At 42.1% G+C, this 20,599-nt stretch overlaps 2 protein-coding genes and 2 long non-coding RNA genes across 11 annotated transcripts in view; 3 read left to right on the top strand and 1 right to left on the bottom strand.

Moving 5' to 3' along the window:
- Positions 1 to 1,277: 1,277 nt before the first annotated feature.
- LOC130374603 (uncharacterized) lies at positions 1,278 to 15,985 on the top strand. Of its 8 annotated transcripts, none has more exons than XR_008893630.1 (9): positions 1,278 to 1,337; positions 1,487 to 1,837; positions 2,347 to 2,382; positions 9,183 to 9,233; positions 9,508 to 9,573; positions 12,057 to 12,158; positions 13,688 to 13,753; positions 14,451 to 14,543; positions 15,046 to 15,614. XR_008893630.1 is itself a non-coding variant. In XM_056581470.1 (8 exons), the coding sequence occupies exons 1-7, from the start codon at positions 1,313 to 1,315 to the stop codon at positions 13,747 to 13,749; spliced, it is 696 nt and encodes a 231-aa protein (XP_056437445.1). In that variant the 5' UTR covers positions 1,278 to 1,312; the 3' UTR covers positions 13,750 to 13,753; positions 14,451 to 14,608. The 8 variants fall into 8 exon arrangements, 6 of the variants coding, with proteins under 6 accessions (XP_056437445.1, XP_056437447.1, XP_056437450.1 ...); XR_008893629.1 differs by having other exon boundaries at positions 9,180 to 9,233; XM_056581470.1 differs by lacking the exon at positions 15,046 to 15,614 and having other exon boundaries at positions 9,180 to 9,233; positions 14,451 to 14,608.
- On the top strand, positions 4,841 to 5,926 carry LOC130374605 (uncharacterized). Its single transcript, XR_008893631.1, has 3 exons — positions 4,841 to 4,924; positions 5,026 to 5,057; positions 5,742 to 5,926. It is a non-coding gene; the product is annotated as an uncharacterized LOC130374605 (long non-coding RNA).
- Positions 11,793 to 15,237, bottom strand: LOC130374607 (uncharacterized). The gene is made up of 3 exons (XR_008893633.1): positions 15,084 to 15,237; positions 14,475 to 14,592; positions 11,793 to 12,141 (listed from the first exon to the last, which is right to left on the bottom strand). It is a non-coding gene; the product is annotated as an uncharacterized LOC130374607 (long non-coding RNA).
- A 2,848-nt stretch (positions 15,986 to 18,833) lies between the features above and the next one.
- The window catches only part of LOC130374951 (ectonucleotide pyrophosphatase/phosphodiesterase family member 3-like), a 9,684-nt gene continuing 7,918 nt past the window's right edge, over positions 18,834 to 20,599 (top strand). Inside the window, exon 1 of the mRNA XM_056581932.1 lies at positions 18,834 to 18,963. Coding sequence (XP_056437907.1) covers positions 18,834 to 18,963 — 130 coding nt within the window. The remainder of the gene's footprint in view (positions 18,964 to 20,599) is intronic.

Below are 20,599 nucleotides of genomic sequence, written 5' to 3'. Positions count from 1 at the left end.
GGTCTTGCTCAGGGAGACCTCATCACTGAGCCTGGAGGAGCAGGGGCTCGAACCAGCAACCCTCCAGTCTCCATAGGACCTGCTTCACCTCCTGAGCTGCTGCCGCCCTCGAATGAAACTCTTAACCTGAACTCTTCCTGTGTTGCAGCTGAGCTGCTACAGAACCACCGTCCCAGGGGTTAAAGTTGGGAGTAAAGGTCTTCAGAAGGGCAGATGAGTATGTGATGAAACATAGCTAGCAGCAGCAGCCAGCAGTAGAAATTAAGAATATATAGAAATATCATAAACACTTCTCAACATTTACCTTCAGGTCTAAACAGATTTCTTTGGTCAATAAATGATGAATACTTTTTGACATGAGGGAATAAGAGGGAAAAGTTAATCATCATTAATTAATGGTAATTACACGTTTCCAAAGTTTATTAAAGTTAATCAAAATGAAACAAATTCTACGTCTGGTATCGATGAAGTAGTTTACTAATGCATATCTTATGAAAAGGCTAGTATTTAGACAGCCTTTAGATGGCGCCATAGACTAAACTGATGGGGAACGAGAAATAGTAGGCTTAGAACAGTGTAAATATGATTAAAGTGAGGGGTACGAATCTAAGGTTTTAGCTCATGCTTTTTGATTTTTGAGTTGCTTTGTTCTACATGACACCTTCTGTTTTGGCATTATGTTGAGTGATTATACTGTGTGTGGTGGCTTTATATTAAAGATCTCTAAGGAAATTTCTGTGTTAACGTTGACTTGAGAAACCTGCTTTCTACTTAGGTTTGAGATTAGCAATTAAAAATGTGTAATTTCCTGTTGTTTACCTGTTACCACTTCCACATTTTAAACACAGTGAAAATAATACAACAGGCCTGCTCATCACCATTGTTCATTATGTTATCATTCGGTAATGACATTGAACTTATATTCATTAAATATATTCAACAAAAATAGACAAAACAACTTAATGGTCTGAGATCAGAGGCAAAGCATTTCACATGTGGGCTACTTCCTATGCTATGCTATTAAGCGCTAGCAAAGGTAAACCATCATATTTTTGTGTCACTGATGAGATGCCCTTGCAAACAAATAGGAAATACTATTATTTGCCATCTACACAATTTACTTTACAATATGTTTTGACACTCCATGACTGTACCAAATAATCTCTTGTGTGAAAAAAGAGAAGAGTAAAGAGGTTTGAGGAAGTGAGACAACACTCGCTATAAGAAGCCTTGCTCTCCACAGTGAGCAGTAGTTTGAGTTATCAGACAGACAAAAATACAGAGAGATAGACGGACAGAAAGGAGGGCAGATATGGTCACTCATCAGTCACACAAAGGTAAGGACAAAAATATTGAATATACAAGATAGTAAAAACTAGTGAAGTAATAAGTGAGTGTTTGTGTTTGATGGCCTTGAAGATATGTATTCAAATGAAAAGGTGCATAGTCCGCTTATCATTACATAACTGATTGTTCTCTCTCACAGATATCCTTCCAATCAATGACACATGTGATGAAGAGTTATCAATTTTCTCCTCAGATCATGGAAGAACAGAGTTGAGAACTGGGGATTGTGTCTCTCTATCATGTGATGGGGCTCCGAGTAACTGTTCCAGTATTACCTGGCTGTTCAGTTACAAGAGTGGTACGACTGTTGCATTGTTTGAAGGAGGGAAGGTTAAGTCTGAAGGCAAAAAAGAAAGACTACGTGTTACAAAGGAGTGTTCTCTGGAGGTGAAGCCTCTGAGAGAGGAAGATGAAGGTCGCTACACCTGCAGATCCTTTCAATCAACAGGAGTAGAGTTTGATCATGCAAGGCATCAACTAGAGCTAATGAGTGAGTATTTATATTCTTATGCACTAACCGTAATTAACACTTTTGGGTTAAACTCTTCCAATGCGAATGATATGAACTGTTTCCATTATTAATATTTGAATATAGGGTCCTCTGATTGAGTTTTGAGAATCCTGTGTGACTATGAGATTAACTTTTATCAGTTTAAATAGCTGTCTTTTTTACTTTCGACATTTTCTTGCATTGTTTTATTTCTAAAGTTTGTATAGTCTTCAAGCCTCATGGTCTTCAGTTATTCATCAGTCGCATATTTGGCCTACAGACACACTACCAGGACACTCTCCACCCTGTTATAAAGGATACATTTTAAGCTGGTTTAGTTGTTAAAAAATAGTGATTAGGATAGATTCTAATTCCATATTTCTCTTTTCTTTCCCATTGAATATATCAGATATGACTGTGAACATTTTCTTAAATTATTTTATTCCTTTAATTCTAATATATGTATGTTGGTCTTTGTTCTGTCTTTGCTTTTAATCCACATGGATCAGCCAGCACAAACAGACCAACCACAACCACAGTGAAAGGTATTTTATCTCTTATCTTGTGGAGCATGTTTCAAAATGGTGTCTTTATCTATCATGTAACTCAGAGTACTTGTAGCATCAAGTTATGTATTCAACGAATCAATGAATGCATGCCAGCATTAGGTATATGAGAATCTCTGACATTATCACCACCAAAGTATGATGAGAACACCCCAAAATCTGCACTTATAACTGAGAGATTTCTTATTTTTTGTTGTTTTGTTTTTTGTTTAGTTAGTTTTAGACATGAACTTCAGTTATAAATGAGAAAAATATCTGGCCCACACCCCCCCCCCCCCCCCCCCAGCAGGACAAAACTCTCATCCCTTGCCTAAAATGTTTTTTTTAATCATATTTGTTGGAAGAGTTATTGTGATGGTTTACTAATTCCATGTTTCCTCTTGTTTTGTCATTGCTTTTGGCACATGGAGTAGCAAAACACAACTTGCACAAGCACATCCAAACCAACAACTCCAGCAGTGAAAGGTATTTAATCTCTATCGTGTGGAGCCATGTTTAAAAATGATGTCTTAAATCTATCATGTAACTCTGTGGACTTGTAGCATCAAGTTATGTATTCTAACTATCTAGCTTCACCACAACCAAGACTATTAAACCATCACATTCCTACATCTGTTTCACAGAAACACAGAGCTGGTCAGAGATGTATTTTATTAACCACAACAACATGTCTGCAGGGGCATGAGTCAGGCTGGATAAAAGCTCTGCATCAAGTGATGGCTGAGTTTATATGATGTGTTTTCTTATAGTTAAGAGGTTTTGAGTTATCATACGCCAGAGACAAAACCAAGTTTATTATCAGTAACATGTGACACTACTGACCAGGGTATTTGTTCTAACAATCTGACAATCTCTCACTGCATCACCAACTAAGTTTTCCCACATTCTTCCACATGGAAAAATACTTGCCCTTGCACAAAACCAAATTGAAATTCTGTCAGTGTGTGACACAACTTAGAGCCTCTAACCACAACAAAGCATATGAGCAAGTGTTGCAACATAATCTGCATAATTTCTAAATAAGAGATAACTACATCTCTTTTGAGTCACTTTAGCACAGGGGTGCCCAACCTTTTTGACCCAAGATCTACTTTTCAAGTAGCCAACCTCCCGAGATCTACCAGCAAACCTACCTTCAAGCGGGGGGGGGGGGGGGGGGGGGTAGAGAACAATTGTTGACGGGGGGGGGGGGGGGGGGGGGGGGGGGGGGGGGGGGGGGGGGGGGGGGGGGGGGGGGGGGGGGGGGGGGGGGGGGGGGGGGGGGGGGGGGGGGGGGGGGGGGGGGGGTGGGGGGGGGGGGGGGGGGGGGGGGGGGGGGGGGGGGGGGGGGGGGGGGGGGGGGGTAGAGAACAATTGTGACGGGGGGGGGGGGGGGGGGGTCGTATCGTGAACCTACGGACTTCAGTGGGGGTTTCATTCCGTCTGCGCACGGCACCTTCTCAACGATAATCAATAATCTTCCTCCCACTCAGGGTGAAAATGGTAGGTCTTAGCTTGTTTCCCCTCAGCCATGCCAACGTTTAGGAGTGTGTAACTACTGTTGACGGCTTTCAACTGCTGTTAACAGCACATGCGCTACCGCACGTTAAGTCCCGCGCAATTTAATTTTATTAAAAAAAAAAAAAAAAAAAAAACTTTTTTTTTTTTTTTCTTCACCCCTCGCGATCGACTTGGATCTGTCGGCGATCTACTGGTAACCGCGATCGACTGGTTGGGCACCCCTGCTTGCAGATGCTTAGTCAAGGTGTACAACAGTGAGTTCAGTCACATCACATGTCATTAAGGAGCAGGTAGGGGTTAGGGCAGGCTGTGGAGTCAGCCAGCACCAGCCCAGCAGCAAGGCCCTCAACACCAACACCAACCAATGGTGAGAAAACACCATTTCAATATGGTGTTCATTCTTAAACTGTGGTTTAGGTCATGTGAATCATCAACATGTGTTGTAACGGTCCGACAATCACCACAGCCAAACCCTCTGAAACTATCACACTTCCTACTTCAGTTCACAGGAACACAGTGCTGGCCAGTGACGTAGGCTTGCTTCATTAACCACACCCATTCCAGCATGCCTGAAACTAGTTTGGGTGGGATGTAGCCTGGGAACAAGACGGATCTGAGCTCATGTTTTATCTGCTATTTACATATGCACAATTTGCATTACGAAAAGGACATGTTTTCACAAAAGTGAAAATGTGGGGTTCAAATTTGGGTTCAAACCCAGAACTTTTGCCTTGGAGTCAACCTCTAAAAAGTAGGATAATATTCTGTATTCTATTATCAAATATTGTGCATAGTTGTCCGTTTAACCTTTTGTCATTTTCTATGGTTTCCAACATAAGTCCATATCCACCCTTGTAGGTCCTTAATTCATCTGAGATCCTGCCGACTACGAACGAGAGGAACGTAAACTCTTTGGATCTGGGTTGCAGGTGGACCTGGTTAATAGCAGGGGTAGCGCTGGGTACCGCGGTCCTGTTGATCGTGGGCCTGGTTCTCCTCATTCGCTGGCACAGAAGGAGAGGTGAGAGGAGACCATTGACACCATCGTGTTGTCACGTCTACATCTGTCTACACACCGTTTATATCACCATGGAAACGTTCACTGTGGCTTTCTCTTCACAGGAAACAAGAGGCCAAAGGACCCCACAACCATTGTGAGTTAAAAGACAAAACTTAAACTATTTGGTTGAATAAGAAATAGCATTAAAGCATCTAGCTCAATGTTTGTAGGTGGACGTTCCGTGGTTATGCTACACAACGTAGCATTATAACTCAAGGCGGCCACAGGCATGAGTGTTAATAATCTGACTATCGCTGACAGCGAGATACGAAAATAAAAATGACTTCCCCTAACTCTTTGACATATGAAGGTCTGCAGCGTAGGAAACGCTGACCAAACAACAATATCTGCAGATGCAACAGTTATTTTGAGATGAAGAATCTGATAATGGACATGAACATACTTTTCAGTAATTTAAACAGCTGTTTCAATCCAAATCGACTAAGATAATTAAGGGGTAGGTAGGGATATTGGCATCTTGTAGTTAGACATTGGGGTTAAAATCCAGAAGCTTTTGGCTTGAGTCACTATAATCAATAGACTATCTTGCAGGCCTACTCTATCGTCCTGTTTAGATACAAAGTCTGTTATAACAAAATAATATTCTAAAAAGTAGCGTCATTACAGAAATATAGTTTACAACAGCATCATTACTGCATTATAGCGTCAGTTATAACCAGTAGGTTGTGTAAACCAGGGTTTTCAGCCTCTGGGTCCCCACTTAGGTTTGTGGGAGATGACTTATATTTAATACATTTCTTTGAATAAAATCTTAAAGGTACACACCATACCTAACCATGATCCAACTACTACAAGGTTGAACTTGGGAAAGTTCCCTGGGTCTTCAATATCATGAACAGATGAAGATTGGGATAAACAATTAGCAGATGCACATAATATGTTGGGGTCACAAAATGGACACCACCACTGGTGACACCAGCTGATGAGTAACTGGGTTCCTGTACTGGGTGCAGGTCTGAACTCTATCAGGGACACCCCACCAGTCATAGGAGGCCTTCATGACCAGGTGAGACTTATTCATCCTTTCATCACACACACACACACGCACCCACGCAGGCACGCACGCACGCACACGTCCTGCCTCAATTTATCCATTTCCAGTAATTGAATTGAGCATAATACAAAATCTAAGGAATATGAATCTAATGCGTCTGACTCCGCAACCCCTGACCGTGTCACAGCATCTCAGCGTGGACGGAGATCAGGGCGGAGGTCCAACATACGCCTCTATTGTCCTGCCTGAGGGACAGAGGAGCGTGGCTACAGCACAGGTAAACTGTCTCCTGGTGAAAGAAGAATACCACAAGAAGTCAATAATAATAACAGTATTGAATGTCGCAGCGTACATGTTGTCGGGATATCATGCCGAGGCTCTTGCACCACCTGGCTCTCGTACCTCGTCACAGCAGCATCAAAGCACAGAGCATCATGTCCACACCATGGAATGCATCATATCACAACATTCCATATCACAGTTATTCCATGTCATGGTATATCCCCTGCTTGAGCTGCTCCCCCCGCGACCCGACCCCGGATAAGCGGATGACGATGAGATGATGAGGATGATGAGGTGATGAGGTACTGTGTCACGACATTCTGTTTCACGTCCGTCACGCTATAGGTTGAGGACGATTCCAGCGATGCAGTAACCTACGCCTCAGTGAGGGCCTCTCCCATGTGGAGAGAAGGCTGGTGATGTGGACGTACACTACGCCACCGTCAACAAACGGGCATAATAACAAACGTCTTTAGATGAGTACGTGATGAAACAGAGCCAGCAGCAGCAGCCAGCAGTAGAAATGATGAATATATAAAAAGATAAAAAACTGTTATTGTCAATAATCCATATTTACCTTCAGGTGTAAACACAATTTTTGATCAATAATTGCTGAATGCTCTTTCACATGAGGGTTATCAGAGGAAACAGTGATTCACAATTAATTACCGGTAACTACAAATTACCAAAGTTTATTAAAGTTATTCATAAATTGCAAATATTTCCCGTCTGGTTTCCATGAAGGAGGCTACTAGCTCATATCTTATGAAAATGCTAGTATTTAGACAGCCTTTAGAGGGCGCCATAGACTAAACTGATGGGGAATGTGAAAAAGTCGGCCTAGAACTGTTCTTATTAAAAATCCCTGGCTACAGTGAGACCACATTAAGGAATGTTAAGTTTATGTGTAAATGTGTTTAAAGTGAGGGGTGCGAATCTGATGTTTTAGCTCATGCTTTTTTATATTTAAGTTGCTTGACACCTTTTTCTGTTTTGGCATTATGTCGAGTGAGTATATATGAGTGTATTTGTGGTGGCTTTATATTAAATATCTCTGTAAGGTAACGCCTGTGTTAACGTTGACTTGAGAAACCTGATTTCTGCTTAGGTTTTAGATGAGCGATTAAAAATACATAATTTCCTGTTGTTTACCACTTCCACATTTTAACAAAATGAAAATAATATAGGCCTGCTCCTCACCATTTTGCATAATGTTCATGTTGTACAATCATTTGGTGATGATTGAACTGTTCATTCAATAAAAATAGACGATAAATGCAACCCAATAGTTTGAGATCAGAGGAAAAGTGTTTCACATGTAGGCTACTTCTTATGCCATTAAGCGCTAGCAAAGGTAAACCATCGTATTTTCTATCACTGATTACACGTTATTACAAACAAATAGGAAATGTTATTATCTACCCAAATAAGTCCATCTTCACAATTTACTATTTTTACAGTCCATGTCTGTACCAGGTAATCTCTCATGTGAAAACGAGGAGAGTAAAGTGTTGGAGGTTTGAGGAAGTGAGAGAACACTCGCTATAAGAAGCCTTGCTCTCCACAGTGAGTAGTTTGAGCTATTAGACAGGCAGAAAGACAGACAGACAGACAGATATGGTTGCTTCAACGTCATACAAAGGTAAGGACTTTAAATAAACAAGATAATAAAAACTAGCAAAGTTATCAGTGGTGTTTGTGTTTGATGGCCTTAAAGTTATTTATTCAAATCAAAAGGTGTATAGTTTGCTCAACATTACATAACTGAATGTTCTCTCTCACAGATATCTTTCCAATCAATGACAAATGTAACAAAGTAACTTTCTCCTCAGATCATGGAAGAACAGAGTTCAGAGCTGGAGGTAGTGTCTCTCTATCATGCGGGGCTCAGAGTGACTGTTCCATTATTACCTGGCTGTTCAGTTACAACAATGGAACGACTGTGGAATTGGTTGTAGGAGGGAAGGTTAAGCCTAAAAAGAAGAAAAAAAGACTACGTGTTACAAAGGAGTGTTCTCTGGAGGTAAAGAAGATGAGAAAGGTAGATGAAGGTGATTACAACTGCAGAGAGTTCCCACAACAGGCGTTGATCATACACGGCATGAAGTAAAACTAATCAGTGAGTATTTATATTTTTAAGTACTCTCCTAAATTAACAATTTTGGGTTAAAACACTCTGCAAAAAATATGACGTGTGTAGTGTTTCAATTATTCATATTTGAATATAGTGTCATGGATCCTCTTATTGAGATTTGAAAATCCTGTGTGACAACGAGATTAACTTTTAACAGTTTAAATAGATGTCTTTATTACTGTAGACATTTTCTTACATTATTTATTTGTTATATTTTTATAGTCTTCAAGCCTCATGGTCTTCAGTTATTCATCAGTATAATATCTGTCCCACAGACACACCACCAGAACAAAACCCTCCACCCTGTTGTAAAAGGATAGATTTGAAGCTGGTGTAGTTGTTGTAAAGAGTGATTAAGATAGTTTCTAACACTGTATTTCTCTTTTCTTTCCCATTGAATATATCAGATATGACGGTAGACATTTTCTTACATTATTTTATTCCTTAAATTCTCACATATGTATGTTTAGTAATTCCATGTTGGTCTTTGTTCTCTTTGCTTTTAATCCACATGGAGCAGCAAGCACACACAGACCAACCAAAACCACAGTGAAAGGTATTTCATCTCTGATCTTGTGGAGCCATGTTTCAGAATGGTGTCTTTATCTATCATGTAACTCTGATGACTTGGTTGTGGATGAATCAATGAATGCATGACAGCATTAGGAACATTATAATCTCTGACATTATCACCACCTAATATGATGAGAACATCTCAAAATCATAAATTATAACTGAAGACATTTAGTTTCTCTTTGTCTTGTCATTGTTTTTCCCACATGGAGTAGCAAACACAACTTGCACAAGCACATCCAAACCAACCACTACACCAGTGAAAGGTAATTCTCTATCATGAGGAGCCATGTTTCAAAATGGTGTCTTTATCGATCATGTAACTCTGAGTACTTGGTAGTGGAGGTACGAGTTGCCTACCATGAGGAACCTGTTAAACCTCTGACATCTCCACTAAAGTATGATGAAGCAATCGCACACTCTTCTGTTATAACTTTAAACCTTGATAAAACTCAACGCTTGTCTAAAATTATATTTTAAAGCATATTTGTTATAAGGTGTGAGTAATGTTCCTCTTTTCCATTGATTTTAATCCACAAGGAGCAGCCAGCAGCAGCCCAGCAGCAAGGCCCTCAACATCAACACCAACCACACACACACTGAACGGTATTCCATCACTGTCATGGTTTAAAATGGTGTGTTTCTATCTATCCCTGTTACTTTGTGGACTTGGAGCATCAAGTTATGTATTATAACTATCTAACTTCACCACAACCAACACTAGTGGACCATCGCACTTCCTACTTCTGTTTCACAGAAACACAGAGCTGGCCAGAGATGTACTTTATTAACCACCACAACATGTCTGCAGGGGCATGAGTCAGGCTGGGTACACACTCTGCATCAAGCGATGGCTGAGTTGATGTGTTTTGATATAGTTAAGAGGTTTTGAGTTATCATAGTTAAGCCAGAAACAAAACCAAATTCATTAACATGTGACACTACAGACTGGGTATGTGTTCTAAATCTCTCACTGCATCACCAACAAAAGCTTTGCCACGTTCTTCTGCATGCAAAAATACTTTCCCTTGCACAAAACCAAATTGAATTTCTGTCCGTGTGTGACCTGACTTAGAGCCACTCACCACAGGGAAGCATATGAGCAAGTGTTGCAACAGAATCTGCATAATTTCTAAATGAAAGTTAACTAAATCTCTATTGAGTCACTTTAGCAGATGCTTTAGTCAAGGTAAACAGTTAGTTCAGACACATGTCATTAAGGAGCAGGTAGGGGTTAGGGGCAGCTCGCTCAAGGACACCATGACAGTCAGGCTGTGGAGTGTGGACATTGGGGTTGGAACCCGGATGTAAATTATTTTAGTCTATGTTATTCTGATGACATATGTCAAGCTAACAACAGTTATGAATGGTTTCTTCACCACATAATGGACAACACCATATAAGGTTTTAATGATTTTATAGATAAGTTAAAGGCTACAAACATGGCCACTTTGCCATTTCCGTTTAAGCCGAGACAGACCAAAGGTATACCTGGGTCAGTTAGAACATGTAGGCGTGGCCTATTTACTGCTCCGCCCACTCCCAATATAACGGTTTTTTACCTGTGTTCAGGAGATGCTTCATGAACCACCTCCAGAACACAAGCCCGTTTACCTCGTGTCTCTGTTAGAATAAACCAAGTGTTGAACATTTACCACTCTCTGAGTCATACCCAGCACGAGGCGACCATACCACAAAGGATCAAAATTGTTTTTCCTCAATAACCCACAACCAATTTATCTGGGAGTCAAACACCTTAACAAGTAGCTGACGACTTGTTCCTTGTTTCTCTTTGTTCTGTCATTGATTTTTAATCCACAAGGAGCAGCCAGCAGCAGCACAACATCAAGGCCCCCATCAACACCACCACCACACACACCCAACGGTATTTCATCTCTATCTTGTGTTGTGTTTCAAAATGGTGTTCTTTCTTAATCTGTGGATTTAGGTCACGGAAATCATCAACATATGTGTTATAACGGTCCAACCACCACCACAGCCAACCCAATGAAACCATCACACTTCCTACTTCAGGTTCACAGGAACACAGAGCTGGCCAGTGACGTAGGGCTGCTTCATTAACCACAACCATTGCAGCATGCCTGCAAACTAGTTTGGGTGGGATGTAGCCTGGGAACAATACGGATCTGGGCTCATGTTTTATTTGCCAATCATATGCACAATTTGCATTAGCGAAAACCACAAGCACATCCCAACCAACCTCAACCACAGTGAAAGGTGTTTCATCTCCTATCTATCTGGAGCAGTGTTTCAAAATGGTGTCTTTATCCATCATGTAACTCTGAGGACTTGGTAGTGGAGGTCAGTCAATTGGGTCACTGCCAGTTAGTGCTGATATTTGTCTTGAGGTAGGCTATTATTTTGCTGTTATTTTTTTTTTCCTATAGTAAGGAGGTTTTTAGTTATTAGGCTATAGTTCAATTAGAAACCAAAGTGAGCTGTATATATTTACATCTATGGACTCATAGTGGCCATAGGATGTGTGTTAATGATCTGATAATCTAACACAACGTTTTCACAAATTCATCAGCACACAAAATACTTCCCCATACGCTGTGACAGAGATGAATATCTGGCCGCATGTGAACCGATGGCCACAGCAACACGTCTGCAAATGAAATGGCTGTGAGATATCGAATCTGCATCTTTTCTAAAGGACATGAACATACACATTTTCAGTTCTGAACACATTTTCACAAAAGTTAAAATGTGTTCAGAACTGAAAATCTGTTCGACAAACTGGGGTTCAAACCCAGAACCTTTTGGCTTGAGTCAACCTCTAAAACTAGGATAATATTCTGTATTCTATCATCAAATCGTTTCTATAGTGTGTCGGTTTTAACCTTTAGTCATTTTGAATAGCAGACCATGGCCAGATATGTACACCTTAGGTAGACCATCCAACCCTCTTTCATCCTAATATTTATGTATAAAGCCTGTTTAATTCTCTATGGTTTCAGACTCAACCCCATGTTGGTTGTTATAATGGTATATGGCCTCCATCACCCTCTGTAACCACTCAAGGCGTTGTACCATCAGCTCATGGAGGTCGGTGTGATCTCTTGCAGCTCCTACAGCGGGGGTCCTGCTGCGGGTCCTGGTGCTGCTGGGCTTCTCCGTCCTGACCCTGGTGGTTCTGCTCCGCCTCATTGGCTGGTGGAGAACCAGAGGTGTGGGGGGAGAGAGAGAGAGAGAGAGAGAGAGAGAGAGAGAGAGAGAGAGAGAGAGAGAAGAGACAGAGACAGAGACAGAGACAGAGACAGAGACAGAGACAGAGACAGAGAGAGTGAGAGAGAGGGCGGGGGGGAGAGAGAGCGGGGGGGGAGAGAGAGAGACAGAGACAGGGAGAGAGAGACACAGAGACAGAGAGAGAGAGAGGGAGAGGGAGCGGGGGGAGAGAGAGATACTAACTCAAGGCTAAATTTGTCTTGAAGATGTGGCAACCCGGCTTGGTGAGTGAGCCGCCTCCTTCCAATCAGCACACGACCTGGAGCTTACTTAAAGCCAAAATGGCACTTTTATTCAAACATAAATTATTTATCTATCAAAGCAAACAAAACTCAGCTTTGGAGGAATTCACAGTCTTCTGCCTCCGGATGGAATCACGTCACCCACGAGACTGGTCTCTCCGCACACGCGAACCAGGAGAGCCCTGAATGAGTGTGGTGGAAGCATGCTTTTTAAAGCATGCTTCCCCACGCGCTCCTCAGGTGCTCCGCATTTCAATGATTGGCACCAATGTTCTTACTGGCGCCATCTGTTGAGAATCTGTGGTACACCACCTCCACAACCTGCCCCCTTGGCCTCCAGGGGCGCTGTGCCAGAGACGGGTTGCCACAAAGAGTTTTTATTTAGTGAACAACATTAAACAAAACAGCAGCACCTATTTCTGTGTTGTGCCGTTTTCCTTGTCCTCCAGAAGGCTTAAAGTCTAGTCCTTGGGGTGAGGGGATGTCTTATATAGTGTGGGTCTGTGAAGGCCTTTAGGACTGTAACTGAGTTAAGGCCTTTACTAATAGCCTTTAATAAACTTGACTTGTGGTCACGTCTCCATCTACACACCTGTTTTTATCGCCATGGAGAAACTGACTGTGGCTTTCTCTCCACCAGGTAACAAGGCGGCAACTGACGAGTGCATTGTGAGTTAAAGACCAAAGAGGATGAATTACAGTAACGGGTTGTGTTCGTGGCCAGGTTGACTTGTTCTCTATTACTGTGTTGCTCAACAAGTGGAGAATATTACAACGATCCACACTAAGCAGGTCAATGTTAGCAGAGGCTGCTACCATTTTAAATACATATTAGTAATAATAACATTTAAAATGTTGCAGTAAAGGAGGGTGGGGTGTTTAATGAGGCTTAGCAATATAAAAGGAAGAGACTACTGCTGATTTGTGATTATCGAGCAGCTCTAGAAGTCTACAATGCACTTAGTTGAGTTGTTGTTCAGGGATTTAGAAAACCCTTTGAAATGTGATATATTACTCTTTAAACTACCACTTAAGAATGATCTCCATCTGATTGGCTACTCTGAACTCAGTCTAGTCTATTTTTAAGATGTAGGTGCCGTAGCACAGTTTCCTGTAGCTGCTCTAATGTTGATGCGTTGCAGTGATAGTTGTAGAGTGTCGGTCCCTTTGGAGGGCGGTGGCTGCTAGAGGGATGTGAGCAGCAGTAACTGATGACTGTGTTGGTGCAGGGTCTGAACTCTGCCAGCGACGCCCCGCCAGCCAGAGAACGCCTCGGCCCAGGGGCCAGTGACCAGGTGAGACTCCTTCACCCATTCACCTCACACACACACACACACACACACACACACACCACACACACACACACACACACACACACACACACACACACACACACACACACACACACACACTCACACACGCAATATATAATCATTCACTCATCATTTATTCCGTCGTGTAATTGTCACATTTAATACATCTCACATGCACATCTTAATGTCTGGTTTCTTTGAATTAATTATTCAATTTTTTTAAATTAATGCAATTATAGTTCATCGTATCCAAATTCAAATATAAATGTTTATATATATATATATATATATATATATATATATATATATATATATATATATATATATAAACATTTATATTTCATATAAATGTTTATATATATATAATAATATATATATATATATAAGATATACCCTCTGTCTATTTTTCCATAGTTTTTATTGTTGAGTTTTTAATTCTAATTTCTGTACTTTCTGCTGAGTCTCCCTTATTTCCCACCTTGGATTAATGAAGTACACTTTATCTTTTCTTATGTTAATGTGTACCAGCAACACACATTAATTACCCTAATGTTATTGTGTGTATAAGATATACTTTCAGTGTATTTTTCAGTTTTATAATTCTTATTTAAAGGTTTTTATGTCTAGTTCTTCCCCTGTGGGATTAAAGGAGTTCATCTTATCTCATGTGAATGTGTAGCAGCAGCACACTGTGGATATGGACCTGGACTGGGCTCCCAGGGGCCCCTCTGTGGTCCAGCGTGGTGGGCAGAGGGCAGTAGGCTCAGCACAGGTAAACATTATAGACTCAGCCACGCCCACCTCACAGGTCACACATGGACCTGAGACACAGAGAAGGTTGGGGGGGGGGGGAGTCAACAGAGCAACATTTAAAAGGTTTACATTTCAATCTGAATCTCCATGAGATGTTCCTGGCTTGGCTTCTCTAATAAAATATAATTTTCCATATCATGAAATGTGTAAATTGGTGAATAAATGTTATGGGTACAAGTCTGTGTCACACCAGTCAACACCAGTTAACTTTCGTAAAGTATGGCTCAAAGAGGGAGCAGAAAGCAGCGGGAGTAGCTTTGAGGACAGTGTTTGAGCGACTGTGTTTTCTTGTGTGGGTAATAGCCTACTATAGTCTGTTTATGTCTGTTTAATTCTCTATTGGTACACAGTTTTACCAACATTTATTAAACAAATGAGGAAATACGTTGTATACGTATAATGCAAGGGACATTTCATTGAGATTCAGATTTAATTAAAAATATATGTTTTGGTTCTTACAGGACCAAGTGGATCCTGGTGAACTTAGCGATGCGGCTACCTATGTAAACCTGAGGGCCCCTCCCAGATGTGCTGGGGACACTGCAGACATGTCCGTCCATTTTGTCACCGTCCACCAACTGTCAAAATGACAAACGTCTGGACAACATGTGAGGAAGCAGGTGGAAGCGGTCGGAGCTATAGCTGGTTGTTGTTGTATTCAGATGCATTTTAACCGACTGAACAAATGTTGATTCCCCTGGTCCTTAAACAAGCATTTAGGCCTACACAACAAGCAGTAGGTCTACACTCGGTAGTCCTTAACAACCGGTTTGGCTGTATACATGACATGACATTTATACTTAACGGAAATAATGAATATTAAACATGCTTTCAAATGAGTTGATATGTTGTCCTCGCCAGAGACCAAACTGATTGTATGAAAAACAATCAACGGACCAATGAACACAAAAGTTTGTAGCCAACCTCATTGGTGAGGTTAATAATATAATACAACTATTTTAAAGCTCTTGCATTTAAAATGTTCCTGTTTACAAAACACCATATTCTGTTATGCTTTAGGTATGTAGGCTTCAACGATATTACTCTTTAGTCATTTTAACAGCTGCTTTTAACCAAAGTGAGGAAGAGTGATTTCCGCAAGGTAAAGGGTGTTGTTAATGGCTTGTTATGCAAACTTGAAATGCTCCGTAGGCCAGACCGTCTCATTTAAAAACGTTGTTTCGGCCTTTGAACTGTTTTCAAATGTCAAACTAATTCTATTTCAGACAGGCAGTCCTCAGCCATGGCATATGGGATCAAGTGAGGGTTGACCAGGGGAAGGAGTTTTACATGTGCCTGTTACTGTACAGGCACAACCTCAACAGGCAACAGACCAATTCCAAAAGGGTTAGGTTATTAATATGACAACAATGTTCCAAATGTGCTCAATTACCAATTGGTATCTACTGTCTCCTATCCTAAAACTTTTAATTTTCATTAAATGATTTTACAACTTTTGATTAATGTGCTAAACGTAGTATTATTAGACTGTCTAAATGTACAGTAATTAAAAAGGGGCTAATAAGTTTTATATTATCTATTTTTTAGAAATAATTGTGAGCAATTTGGTTAAACAAATACATTTAATCTCAAACTCACTGGGTCATGTAGAAATGTGGGTCTGGGGGGGGGAGACGTGCAACATCTGGCCTGCAGGGGGAGGTAGAGGACGGTTGGGAAAACACTGGATCGGCTGGGAGATTGGCCCTCTAATGGAGGTGGGCCAGGTCGTCCGCGTCACCGGTGCCCGTCTCCTCCCCACGGTCCCGGAGAGGCATACCGTATCCCGGTGAGGATACAGCGGGGTACGCACCAGGCGCTGTTGGACTCAGGCTGCATGCAGACCATGATCCACCAGTGTCTGGTGCGATCCGAGGCATTGGTGGAGGCGTCGAGCGTTTTGGTGAGGTGTATACACAGGGACAGTGGTGTAGTCTACGTGATACGCAGGTATACGCCGTATACCCAATAGGAACGCACCAGGATTTGCGTATACCCACTTAAAAATGTGCACGGATACGTATCAATGGAGTTGTGACAGATCTTTCACTTCTGTTTTTATTTTTCGCAAATACCGGTTGGGTATAACTGCAATAAAATACTCTAAGCAGGTGAAGTTATCTCCTTCACCATTCATAAAATTCCCCCTGCGCGCTCGCGCTCTGCCCTGTCTCTGTTATGAAGCGCGAAGCTGCCCCTGCATCTCTGCACGTTAGTTGGCGGGCCGAGCCCCTCCTTCTCGCGTGTGTGTGCGTGTGTGTCCAGTCCTCCCATATTAATGTGTAAACCACATAACAAGTAGTCAACAGAAGACAATGTTTTAATCCCACTTTATATCTCCTTGTTACTTTTAGATGAGAACCCCTGGCCAGCCTTTCGGACTGGGTGTCAGGCTAGGGAATTTAAAAACAGGCATCCTTGGTTATAGAGTGGAGGGAAAAAAAGTTAGCTAAATGTCAGCCAACATACAGTTGGTATACACAATTGAAATTCATAATGTTAATCATTATGCAAATGAGAGTATAGCTAATTCATGGTCATTTTTTAGGTGCAGTAATTTCACACTTTTACACAATTCAATTACTGTATGGTATGTTAGATAACAACAGTAAGAGCTCAAATTAGAGCAATTGAAAGAGTGAAACATTAGTCTCCTGTCATCTCCTTCTCATGCACTGGTTAGCCATGGTTGTAAACAGTTCATTAAATTATTTTGAGTAGATTTTGTCCTTGTTTAGCATGTGCTATTGCTACTATAGACATACAAAGGACAACTTTTCATTTTTGTCTTCTATTTGTTCATACTGTTATTAAAACTGATAGACCTACTCAGCTTTCCATGATTGTTGATAATCGTTATACTCTTAAATCAGCGGGTGAGTGTGGTGCGACACCCCATAAGCGCCACACACGTACACCTACCGGTGGGACGGGTTTGTAGGAGGCTGGGAGGGAATCATCACAGTATACCCACTACAATAAAATAGACTACACCACTGCACAGGGATGTGTATACACGAGTATTCTTTGGTCCCTATCGAAATTCGTTGTGGGGGGAAAAAGCATAGTGTTAAAGGGGTAGTTCGGAATTTTGGACATAGGGCCTGATTCCCAAGTGAGCTTTGGTATTCTATATCACTGGAGACAGTTTTCAACACATTTCATACAGTCCTTCTAGTTGCAGAGTTTGCTCGTGCTAGGCTAGCGCAAGTCAACGGGCAATGCTAGCCTGCTATTAAAAACAGTCTTACCCACTCCACAGTACACCCGAGGTAAATCAATTATAACGCCAGACTATAGATTTAAATGTCTGTGTTGATAGAATAATGTTAGAAATAAAACTAACCTTGCATCGCATGAATCATCGAGTGACTACTTTCTCAGAAGCGGAATTTTACTATGCGCTGGTTAGGTTTGTAACCGAATCACGACTGAAGAACGTAAACAGAGAAGCGTGGGACAGAAGCGCAATTGAACGACTAGGCAACATGATGGTTCAGTGTGCTTTTAGAAATTGTAGAAATAAACGGTACAGATGGGCACCACAAAGTTTCCACCAATTTCCAGTGCGAGATCCAGAAAGGACTCAACTGTGGCTTGTTGCTGCTGGCTTGGACATCAAAACACCGGCTCGTACAGGTACGGTTCGTTGGATACAACAAATTCCTCATAATCGTCTTCAAAAGCAGATGCATCGCTAACGCCTCCAAACGTGGGCATATCTTGTTAATTGAATACGCTTATAGAATTCCTTCGTTCACTGTACTCTGCGTTTGTAGCAATGACAGCGGCAGGTAACCTAGGTATCAGTCCGCCACTGCCGTAGCCTACGTACAGGAATATAAACACTGCTGCTGAGACCCCGCAATTCCCTCAAAATGCAATGCAATGCAAGGTTGGTTTTATTTCTAACATTATTCTATAACAGACATTTAGATTTATAGTCTGTCATTATAATTGATTTACCTCGGGTGTACTTTGGAGTGGGTAAGACTGTTTTTAATAGCAGGCTAGCATTGCCCGTTGACTTGGGCTAGCCTAGCACGAGCAAACTCTGCAACTAGAAGGACTGTATGAATGTGTTGAAAACTGTCTCCAGTGATATAGAATACCAATGCTCACTTGGGAATCAGGCCCTATGTCCAAAATTCCGAACTACCCCTTTAAGGCGGTGGTTAGTTCGAGCCTCACGCATCTCCTGATTCTTGGGTTGGATTGGGCGGGGTTTCCACAGGCTGTTAGGGGGACTATGGGGGTGCGGACACGACCGGTAGGGACATGTAAGTCGTGTGCCGTGTTCTGCGCCGAGGCGGGGGCGGCCGACGCTGCTCAGGGATCGGGGAGACGGGGGATCCCCAACCCGAGGTCCCAGCGCAGAGGTTCCGACCGGTGGAGATTTCCCCCTCGAGCAGTCTCGTGACGCCACACTGAGCTCAGCCTACGACCAGGTGCGAGCTATTGATGGGAGTAAGGTCCGGCCAGACGCAGCGCTGACTTACCCACACTTTATAGTGGTTAGGGATAGGCTTTATCGGGTGAGTCGTGACACCCAGAGTGAGGAGGTTGTCACCCAGTTGCTGGTACCCAGGCCGCCGGGAAATGGTTTTCCAGGCGGCGCATTATAACCCAATGGTGGGCCATTTAGGGTACGAAAAAATACTTAACCGAAATTGGCCCGGTTCTATTGGCCGGGGATTCGGGTGGAGTTGCGCAGGTGGTGCGCATCCTGCCCCGAGTGCCAATTAGTGAATCCGTCCCCAGGGCTCCCTTACGGCCCCTTCCCCTGGTGGAAGCCCCTTTCGATCGCATCGGCATGGACATTATCGGGCCATTAGAACGTTCCGCACATGGGTATCGATTTGTGTTAGTCCTGATCGACTACGCCACCTTGTACCCGGAAGCAATTCTGTTGCGCAACATCTCCGCGAAGAGTGTTGCACAGGGGTTGTTTCATGTCATATCGTGTGTATTCATTGAACTCGCACACAACGTCTAACTGATCACTGTTTTGATTGTTTTTTTTTTTTTTTTTCGTTTTGTCTTGTTTTGTTTTATTTATTTCTTATTGCTTATGTTTGTTTATTTATTTATTTATTTATTTATTTATTTTTTTAAAAAATGTATGATGACTATATGCTCTGTAAGGTGACCTTGGGTGTTTTGAAAGGCGCCTCTAAATTAAATGTATTATTATTATTATTATATCGCGGATGGGAATTCCGAAGGAGATTCTCACTGACCAGGGCACCAATTTCATGTCACGCACGATTAGGGAACTTTACACCGGTTAAACCGGTTAAACCGGATCTCGATAGCCGCGGCAGCTACGTTAGCATTGTGACCTCATAGCAGCCCGACACAGTGTAGCCTGCTGAACGTGCACAATGACAATGAACATAGATCAACAATGTAGGTCGAAAAAATGTCGCACAAACTTTTGTGGGACATCTTCAATAAACGAAGCTTTCTCCAGAAATACCTTGTGGTTAATGTGTTGATTATCCCCCTGTCTCACGGAAGTGCTATTCTCGACCAATCAACGGTGTGTGTAGCTCGAATTTACCGGTGTGGGTACCAGATTGACTCGGCTGCCAGATCGACTCGGGGTCCTAGGCTTACAGATGACGTATCGACACTTGACGTATCGACACAAGACAACGGACAAAACCCGGAAGGGTTGTTTATAAACGGGGCTCAATCATGGACATAAAGAGAAGGCTCAATCCGTTTTGGTTTTGAATTCATTGAACGCAGCCCGTTCTTTCGCCCAAACAAAGCCATTGGAAACACGTCTAAAAGCACTGATGAATGCATATGTAATCCAGTTCCTGTTCGGGACTCTTATTCTGAAGGAGGAGAACGGAAGTGTCTGCGGTGGGTCGCTGTTTGTGTTGGGAGCGCTGGAAATAAAGTGGATCGCCCCGTTCAGTGGATGGAGTTACCAATTCTTCTCTTATATATTACCAAAGTATAGGCAACAAAAAACGCTTGGTTACACATATATTTTTGTTTTCA

Source organism: Gadus chalcogrammus, chromosome 21, assembly GCF_026213295.1.
Source record: "Gadus chalcogrammus isolate NIFS_2021 chromosome 21, NIFS_Gcha_1.0, whole genome shotgun sequence".
Lineage (NCBI taxonomy): Eukaryota > Metazoa > Chordata > Actinopteri > Gadiformes > Gadidae > Gadus > Gadus chalcogrammus.
The sequence above is the reverse complement of the archived record's forward strand: the minus strand, read 5'-3'. Positions and strand labels throughout refer to the sequence as shown.